This window comes from Pieris rapae, chromosome 2 (genome assembly GCF_905147795.1).
Source record: "Pieris rapae chromosome 2, ilPieRapa1.1, whole genome shotgun sequence".
NCBI classification, from domain to species: Eukaryota; Metazoa; Arthropoda; class Insecta; order Lepidoptera; family Pieridae; genus Pieris; species Pieris rapae.
The window spans coordinates 3063938-3074270 of record NC_059510.1 but is presented as its reverse complement, the minus strand read 5'-3'; the positions used below and the strand labels follow the sequence as shown (position 1 = coordinate 3074270).

The following is a 10333-nucleotide window of genomic DNA, read 5'->3' as shown; positions in this document are numbered from 1 at the left end:
GGAAAATCTGCTAGATGTATTAAAATAATTACCAAATATTATGCTCTCAGGTGTGTGCCTGAAACAAAACCCAAACACACCCTTCAAAGGACTGACTCGCCCACAAACATTAAAACAAAGAAATCAAACTAAAAGTTTTAGCAATTCATTTATTAAGGAATCAAAAATGTATTAATAGTACATGTCATTAATGAGTGTCAACTATGCAAATTTTTAAAAATTAATGCTACTTCTAACCTTATTTATTTCATTGATATTAATAAAACGGTAAAGTATTGAAATTATTTTATAGAATTCTATTAAAATTTACATAAACATTTCTCTCATATTCTATTACTATTAAATTGACCCAGTCTATCTATTGGTTCGAGTTCATTCTTATTAAAACCTATGAGTATTTGTTTAACCCTTAAAGCTGTCTCAAATGAACCAAAGTGAGAAAAAAATATAGACATTAGGACAACCTACACAAAATATAATAACAAACCAACAATGGGCGTGAAGAGGCGAATAAGGCTTTGCTGTTACCGCATCCCGCAATTTTTGTTGGCGCCTTGGGGTTTTAGTGGGTTAGCACAATAGCGAATCCCACATAACCCTCCCGCACCAAAAAAAAACCCCTACACAGAATATAGATAAAAATAACCCAGCTTTAAGGATCCTACAAACATGATATATTCTAATAGTTACGGTTCTATTATATAAGCACTTGGTGAATTTAAAATGTTAATGGCAGTTCTTGTGTCAATATTGATACTTATTATATTCCTCATTCAATTCATTTGTTTCAGTCTCATTTAGCTAAAAAATTAAACAACTTTACTATATATAATGCTTAAATTAATCAATGGTCACAAATTAAAATAAATCATAATTAATTAAAATAAAACCAACAGATGCATAACCAAAATGAAGCATTTGAAAAGTAATTTTTAAACAGCTGTAGTCTAATAATGAGCCAAAAAGAATTTATCTAGGATTTTAGTAAGTGATGTCATTATGCCCCTTGGCTTGCTCCTTGTATGCTAGACTTCTCCAAAATTAGTATGCATTGTCTCCTTAGCATGTTTCTGTGCTTCGACTTGCCCAGTTAAGAGCTTTTGACAAATCATACACTTTAAAGTGAATTTATTTAGGTCAGTAAACTGTCTTGAAGATTTCGCTTCCTTTGCAAGTTGTTCAGCTTCTTTGTAGATATCCATATCTTCAGCAGGAAATACAGTTTGAATTCCACCCTATCAAATTAATATTTATACAACGATTTCTTATAAAAAACATATAATGAAAATACAATAAATGAAATAGATTTTATCAATTACTATTTTTATCACCAGTATGACCCATGTTTGTTACATGGGTCATACAGTTCATAAAAACACATTATTTTAGAAAAACATGTTTATAAAGTTTTTCACACTGTCAATTTTAAATATTTCAATCAATAAATCTTTCTTAAAACTTATTTATGATTACTTACATCTGATTGTTCTAAATACAATGGGTCATAGTGGACACCATCAAACAGTAGAAACACTCGTTGTCCATAATTCTTGTCCTCTCCAAATCTATTGATAATTGCATTTAAGGTATCTACAACTGCCATTTCTATGCCATAAAATCTTGATAATATTGCTACCTGTAAATATATTTTTAAATTAATGTCAAAGTATCTGTAAGACAAAAGAAAGATACATATTGAGCTATGTATTAAATAGAGTACCACATACAATTCGGCACGGGGTTGAACTAAAGTTTATATTTACATATAGTATGTGTTTCATTAGTAATTTTACTTAATTTTTTGGGTCAAACATAAGTTCCCCTACAATGTATACCTTGACTGTACAAACTCATAACTTGAGTATCATCATGCTTAACTGCTCTCTAACCCTGGACATAGCACAATGCAAAATAAAATTATCTACCATTACCTCAATAGCACCTCCCCAGGAGCTTGGCTGTTGGATCCAAGCACAATATTCAGCATTAGGTTTACCAAGCATAGCCTCATTATAAGTTTCTTGGTCACCAGCTACTTCCATTCCTATTATCTGGCGCATGAGGGTATGTACTGTTGTATCAACATTTCCATTCAATACAAAACCTACAACATATACATATCTTCTGTATTTTATATAAATACAGAGTTGAGGAAATTTAACAAATTTAGTTGATATAGATCCAATTTGATCCTAAAAAAATCACTGCCTTAGGTTTCAGAAAATCGGTCAATATATGGTTATTTAATTTAATAGCCGAGTAAAACTACTCCGAGAAAAATAATAAAAAATATATAATCTACCTCTTACTGGACTACTGAGAATATAGAGTGTGAAGCTGTTAATATTTTTTAATGGTTTAGTACTATTTCTCATTAGAATTAAATGAAAAAAAAATCTTAAACCTCAAATAAAATAATAAAATTTACATAACAAATAGTGTTAAATTATCAACAAAAATATATTGTGATAGCATAAACAAACAAAAGGTTACCTATACTCGTGAAGAGGCAAGAGTTATCTGAAGGAACTACTTTCTTCATTAGAATTCCAGGTCTGCAAGGATCTTTCGGTTCATGTGGCGCTGTTCCATTTTCTACTGGTTTTTTATTTATTGCTTGAGTCGAAGTTTCAGTATGTGGCATAGATTTCTCCTCAATTATCAAGGTTTCGCCGGATTTTAAACCAATCTCATTTAATTTTTTCTCATCGTTACTAATATCTAGAGGTTTGGGTGGATACCCTAAAAGGACGCTTATTCTCTCACAACTTACATTCGTTACACTAGAAAGATACATTTTTAGTTCACCCACAGTACTTTCAGAGGTCAAGTCTTTTAATAACTGCTGACCGTTTTTACTTTTCACTCTAATAGCTAAGGATGCCATATTTTAAATATATGTATCACTATTTTTTATAAAAAAAATATTAAGAAAGTATTTTTATAAGAAAGAAGTATTCACAAAAGACTGGAAATAGGTAAATAAAATAATAACATTGCGTTACGTAGACATTTATTTTGACGTAGAGGTAAATTTTGACAACTGACAATTCGCCTTCGCCAGAGCCTAAAACTCAGAACCAGAAGCTATTTACGGCCAGCAGCAAAAATTCATACATCTTTTTTACGTATTATGCATTTACTAGATAACGATTTTTGGTAAAATTCTCTTACTTCTCTACTTATTACACTCTAATGCAACTTATACTTTTTTATTGCTATTTACTTTTTTCTCCGACTCCTTGGTTAGTCTCCTCCATTATCGTAGGTGACGGTTTGTTACTGAACGGTTTCCGAAGGAAACAGAATAGTATTTAATAGAAAATAATATATAAAAATAGAAATAGGATATTATTAAGTACTAAGTATATACATAGTTATAAATAGTTTACATTCTCATTGTTTTCGATAATTTCACCATCGATAATTTTTTGAAGTGCTGGTCAATACTTATTAAATACTATATACGTTATCATTTTCTCTCATCTCAACTTCTAAGAAGTAAATTAAAAATTAAAATAAAACGACATTTTATGGGTGTTACATTCATTTTATTTAAAAAATTATAACATTCTACGTATTTGTATTATTTTTACATAAAGTACCTACATACTAGGTCTTAATAAGTAACTTTTGGCACTGTAAACTAGATATTTGAAAAATCCGATAAAGTCTATATTCGCATTTATACCCAAAACTTCAGTAGCTGTAAATGCTTTTCTGATTACGACTTCAAAATTCAGATTACGTAAATACCGATTACGTATTTATTGAAGTCGACCATTTTGAAAGGGTGGTGGAATCCGGATTGATTCAATCATCAATCAGGAAAATGATGAGTTTTGCGAAATAGCTTTATAGATTAATTAGTACTTTATAGGTACCTGACGGGTTAGTTACCTAACAAAATTACTACCAATCAAATTTGACAATGGAAAGATGGTTTAAATTGACTTTTCTGAATTATTATTGAACACTTATAGAAACGTCCTATTTTCTACGTATTATAATTTATCCTATACAATAATATTGTCGCATTATTATGATTCTAAATTGTGCTTAGATCAACACCTAGTCGAATATTTTGGTCTACTGAAACATGATTAAAATATATTATTATTAATTATATTATACAGGATATACACAAGCATACTAGATACCAGATAACGAAAATGTTTATTGAGTAATGAATGTAATAATAATAGTTCAACGGGTCCTTTGAAAAAAATAACATTCATATTCGTAACTAACATTGAATTAACAATTACTAAACAATTACAGAATTATTCATTCTATAAATTACACATTATTAAAAATTCTGTCATTGATAAAAATACATGCTGTAATAGATTATACTGCAATTTTTACGAAAATTTAGGAATGCAATAAAAAATTTACAAAAGTATGATAACGACTGTGAAAATGGCGAAATTTGGCATAATATAAAGGATTTTTCAAAACTTTTTTCATGATTAAATAGTTATCTCTACCATGAGGTTAAAAAGTAATAAAACTTAATATTTTTATGAAAAATTAAGCTAGACAAAACACTTAATCCAGAAACAATACTTAGTTACCATGAATTGACATATGGGTAGCCATGGTTGGCATCCCTTACAACATGACACTGATGCTGATTGAGATGAAAATGGACACGTAAAGAAGATATTATTATTTCAATACAAAATAATATCATAATAGTATTACATTTAATACAAACTTTACGCTATATGTACTAAGTATTTGTAATATGCTTCTACTGACATACAATTTCTTAGTTCTAAACAGTTGTCCAGATAAAAAATATATTACTTTAACTGTCTTTTTGCGTTTCTGTCAACCTCACGGTGCTACCAATATAATAAAATATATTAAAATGTCTATATAAATTATAAGTTACAAATAAGTACAACTTAGAATATTAAGAAGAGAATCATGTATTTATTGTACAAAAATCGCGTAAAAATTATTCTTTGGTACGAATATGCAACTTAAACTATTCTAACATAACAATATTGTCTCATGACTAAATGACTTTCTACGAGTATTTTGACCAATAGGCAGTTCTAGTTATCTTATGTACATTAAAATGCAGTCAAATTGATTAGTTAACTAATTAATAAATAGTTAAGTAAAATAAACATTTTAAAATGCAGTCTTAAAACTAAAATTTGAAAACAGAACACACGTGGTATGCACCTGTTGTGAAGATTATAATATTACGGTTCTACTTTGTTGTATTACTTGTATTATTTATTTTATGGTTATCTAAAACAACGGTGCAATTCAGGTATTGTGAATATTTGAATTCCCGATATTTAGTAATTATTATAGGCGAAATTAAATTGCTTGAAAATGTAATTTGTATTACTGCTGTAAAGATATATTATGAAATACTGAACTACTTTAGATAAAATCTGTTAAAATATATAACTTAATGGAAGTTTTTTTAAATGAATAAAACTGCCTCATATTTGTTTTAATTTATGCTTATCTTGTGGAATAGCGAATTAACACTTGAATGTGAACTATAACAACCCCCTAAAATCAAGCAGGATGGCGACGACTCGATCAATAACTAGGGAGAGAAAAATTTAACAGAACAAATAGTAAAATAAACATAAAAAACAAGATGTGAGAAACTAATGAACAATGACAACACAATTGATATCTCATTGTATTGAAGTGATTAGTAAATACGTTTTAATCCGGTAAAATGAAAATGACTCACTCCCAGCAGTAAAAGTGGCCTAATACGGTCCATGAACGGACACAGACTTTGTGCGTTTTGTGTTCCTATGGGGTCGCCTGTGTCTAGGATGACGTAATGGCCACCGTCACGTAGGCCGTCTAACATATCTCGTCGACCCTCGTAGACCCCTCCCCACCACAAGCGGAGGCATCTGCTCATCCTCTTCCTCGTCATCCTCCCCACCTTCAGAGCTGTCCTCCCCACTCCAGACATCTGGCTTCACGACTTGGTATGACGCGGAAAAGCCTTTAAATACGATGGAATCGTCCGTACGGAATTTTACAAGCAACGCTTCTGTTGTTGATACAATTTCTGGAGGCATCTGTTTATGAATTAATACATTTCAGTAAAAAAAATATTATAATTTTTAATGAAAAAAAAAAACAAATTAAACTTAGCCTAAAAGCCCCTGATTTGTCTTTATTATGATATGCGATGGACTATAGAAATTGCCCTAGTTCTAGTGAAACTATAATTATTTCCCAACAATCTATAAAATATCCTATAATAGATTTATTTTTAGCAAATCCTATTAACAAACACAACAATATTAGTTTCACATTATAAAAATAAAGTGTTATACGTCAGTCACGTGACACAGATTATACGTGTAAGAAATATGTCTTCGTCTGAGTTATGTAACCTAATAGTTAGGTAAATTAGGTTTCATATACATACATATTTTAGTTTATAATTAGAAGCGCCAACCATAAAATAGCAATTATCATACACTTGAAGCCAAACTGAGCCGTTTAGTTTCTCACTCATAAATTGTACTATAACAATCTCGTAACAAGTCTCACTTAGATATAATCATATAAGAACCCATTAATGAGTCAAGTTAGTTGGTCTAGCGTCGTAAACCCTAATTTTGTCTTTTATATTATTAAACGAGAATAATAGATAATTATTTGTGTCCGTTTAACAGTCACTAACTAATAATCTAAAATTGCTTTTTAAATCTTGGCAGATCATCAACTCACCTTAGTTCCGCAATAATTTCCATATGGCCCAACGCTTCCTTCTAATCCTCCTAAGATTTGGACATAGTCATAACCGCAGTTTGCCTCTGGTTCCAACTCGAACGTGAGGAATGTGAGTCTAACGAATTGGCCAACTGGTGCCACAATACTCCAATCGCAGTTGGCATGGGACTCATATGAATCGTGGCCATATCGAGCGTGGGAATATAAATGTTTAACCGTGTCAGTTGCGCTGAGGTAGCCACCGCACGCTGAAAAGAACGAGTTATATCTTTTAACCTGTATGCTTACCGCGTATAAAATATCGAGTTTGGAGTCCACATAATCCCGTGTTTGACGTTAATGGCGTTGTTAACTCATTATTATTGATATCACTATTGAATACGTGGTAAGCTGCTGGTAATTTTGATGTGAGAGATAAATATAATATATTTTTTGGAGTTAAATAAATTAATGAAAGGTTAAATAATTACCAGTGGAATAAGTAGCGAAGAAGCCCTTCCTTTGTACGGAGGCATCAGACTTGAACACCACATACATGAGGTTCTGCGAAGCGACCACAGGATGTGGCAACTTGCTGCCACAGAATCGACCCAACGTCTTCTCATCGGCTGATGCACCGTCGTAAATCGTCACATGGTCGTATGTGCATTCCTGGTAATAAAAGTTTAATAACACATCACTACAAATTACAGTGTAGTTAGTTAAAATTATGATACTTTTTACAACTGGTTACTAACCTGATGTGGCTCCAATTCAAATACATTGAATATCAATTTGATACGATGTCCAGGTGTCGTTGAGAATTGCCACACGCAGTCTTTGCGGGACGGATACGAGTCGGGATAGTTTGGACTGCCAAGATGAAAATTGTAGTGTTTATAAAGTATGTATAGGACAAGTGAAGGACATCATAAGGACAATGGGAATGCCCTATACCCAAAAAATCGACAGCATTTGTCAGGCTACCTAGATGATCACTTCTATTCTATACTAGTTGGGACCAGTTGCCTACTGAAGTATTTCCGAACCCATTCGACTTAGGGTCCTTCAGGAAAAAAGCGTACCCATTCTTAAAAAGCCGGCAAGGCAGTTGCGAGCCTCTGGCATTAAGAGTGTCCATGGGCGACGGTATCACTTAACATCAGATGAGCCTGCTACCCATTTGCAACCTGTTCAATACAAAAATACCTATAACGCGAAACGCTACTAGTTTTTTTTTTAGTTCAAAAGTTTATTGATTTTTAGAAATATGTATATCTAAACATTTTGACAGTATAACACACAGAAGAATTTTAATATCTTGGGGGCTTAATTTGTATATTTGCAAAGTAATGTTTAAAAAACCAGTCGCGCTACAAGCTTCTATCTCAAATTTCTGCATTTATTTATTTATTTATTTATTTATTTATTTATTTGGTGCACAAAACACATTATAATCTTTACAAAAATAAACTTAAAACTAATAGTTATGAACAGGATTCTAATGTAAAACCATGTGCACACTGCAAAATTAATGTTACATCAATAAAAGGCTCATAACTAACAAAGGTAACATAGTAAAAAAAAAAAAACAATAATAATAATAATAATAAGTTCCTCGACACCAATTTAACGTAACGTTAACCAGGACCACAAGGGTCAGCACTTAACCTACGATGGAGGATGTCTTTAACGACACTAATGAATTTATTGATGTTGCGACAGAATATGTCCACAAGTAAGTGGTTGCTCTTTGCCATCTCGTTATATTGACGAGCCATCCTGGTCAAAGGGTTGTAAAAAGAGATGTTATTCTTATAAGTTTGAAGGGAAAATAAATTGACTTCGTTAGCTCTACGGGCACTAAATCTAATGTTAAGGCTAATGTGAGCTAGTAGTTCGGGAGAGTCTATAATGGAGTGGGTGATTTTGTAAAGGTAAACTAAGTCGAAGACTATGCGTCTGGATTCTAATGGTTGAACTTTAAATTTCAGGAGTCTATCGCAATAATTTAAGTTAGACCGGCCAGGTTTTATACGATAACATAAAATTCTGAGAAATTTCCTCTGAATTCGTTCAATATCGTCAATGTGCACCTTATAATTCGGCGACCATATAGGACTACCGTATTCTAATATACTTCTTACGAGGCTGAAGTATAAGTACAAGGTGCTACGAGGATTTTTAAAACCTTTTGTGGATCTAAGAATAAAACCCAGTAGATGGTTTGCTTTAGACGTGATGTGACTATAGTGGGCACGGAATGAAAGCTTGTCATCGAACAGGATACCTAGGTCTTTTGCAACATCCGATCTGTTAACTAATTGACCATCTATGACGTAGTTCCATACGATTTTGTTTCGTTTATTAGTAAACGATATGACAAAACACTTGTCTATATTTAAATACATGTAGTTCGTCTTGCACCATTGTGATACGGTATTGATATCACGCTGTAATGTTAAGCAGTCATCTAAATTAGTAATAGAAGTAAATATTTTTAAGTCATCTGCATATAAGAGACAATTGCAGGACAGTTGTTGAATAAGGTCATTAATAAAGACTACGAAGAATAATGGCCCTAAGTGGGAACCCTGAGGTACTCCCGATGTAACTGCGATAGGTGCAGAGATGAAGCCCTTTAACGCAACCAACTGAGTTCTAGAGTCTAGGTATGAGCAGATCCATCTATATAAACTGCCGTGGATACCATGTGACGCTAACTTATGACAGAGCAGATGGTGATTTACTTTGTCAAAAGCCTTAGAGAAGTCAGTGTAAACAGAGTCAACTTGGCCACCTGTGGCAAACACTTGACAGAGATAGTTTTTGTATTCCAGAAGGTTAGTGACCGTAGACCTGTTTCTAACAAAACCATGTTGCTTGTCTGAAAGAACAGGCTTAAAATGACTGAACAGATGAGTATACATCACTGACTCAAATAATTTAGCAGCGCAAGATAAAATACTTATCGGTCTATAGTTTTTACAATTGGACTTATCACCACTTTTATAAATAGGTATTATGTGGGCAGTTTTCCAGCGCTTAGGAAACACACCACTAGTTAACGATTTATTAAAGAGAACACATAATGGAATGGACAACTCCTTTCCGCAACTTTTTATGAAAATAGGAGGCAGAAGGTCAGGACCTGCCCCTTTGTTAATATCCAAACTATCTATTTTACGTTTGATATCTGTTACCGTAATAGAAAAGCCAGATAATATATTAAAATACGTGTTATTTACAGCACCAGATTGGTCAGTGTATATAGTTTTATTAGTTTTATCGTCAAAAACTGAACCAAAGTATCGCGAAAAAAGGTCACATATCCCCTGACCGTCTGTCTCAGAAGTATTTTCAAGTGTCATGGTGTGAGGCACTGAAATATGGCCTTTACGATTATTCACAAATCTCCAAAATGATTTTATGTCCTTGACCAACGAGTCCTCGATGGATGCGATATACTTGTCGTAACAAATCTTGGTAAGAAATTTGCATCTCTCCCTCAGCAAAGAGAAAACGTCGTAATCGCGGGGATTCCCAAACCTCTTAAACCGTTTATGATATAAGTTTTTTTCTTTATTACATTTAATTAAGGATTTACTGTACCAGA

General features: G+C 32.4%; 2 protein-coding genes across 2 annotated transcripts in view; both read right to left on the bottom strand.

Moving 5' to 3' along the window:
- Positions 1–142: 142 nt before the first annotated feature.
- LOC110995321 (ubiquitin thioesterase OTU1) lies at positions 143–2997 on the bottom strand. The gene is made up of 4 exons (XM_022262430.2): positions 2494–2997; positions 1932–2104; positions 1478–1636; positions 143–1235 (listed from the first exon to the last, which is right to left on the bottom strand). Exons 1-4 carry the CDS (start codon positions 2885–2887, stop codon positions 1026–1028), a joined length of 936 nt encoding a protein of 311 aa, XP_022118122.1. The 5' UTR covers positions 2888–2997; the 3' UTR covers positions 143–1025.
- A 543-nt stretch (positions 2998–3540) lies between these two features.
- LOC110995327 (tolloid-like protein 1) overlaps positions 3541–10333 on the bottom strand; it is a 56495-nt gene continuing 49702 nt past the window's right edge. Inside the window, exons 17-20 of the mRNA XM_022262436.2 lie at positions 7476–7590; positions 7209–7389; positions 6736–6986; positions 3541–6074 (exon numbers count right to left, since the gene is read on the bottom strand). Coding sequence (XP_022118128.2) covers positions 5838–6074; positions 6736–6986; positions 7209–7389; positions 7476–7590 — 784 coding nt within the window. The 3' untranslated portion in view covers positions 3541–5837. The remainder of the gene's footprint in view (positions 6075–6735; positions 6987–7208; positions 7390–7475; positions 7591–10333) is intronic.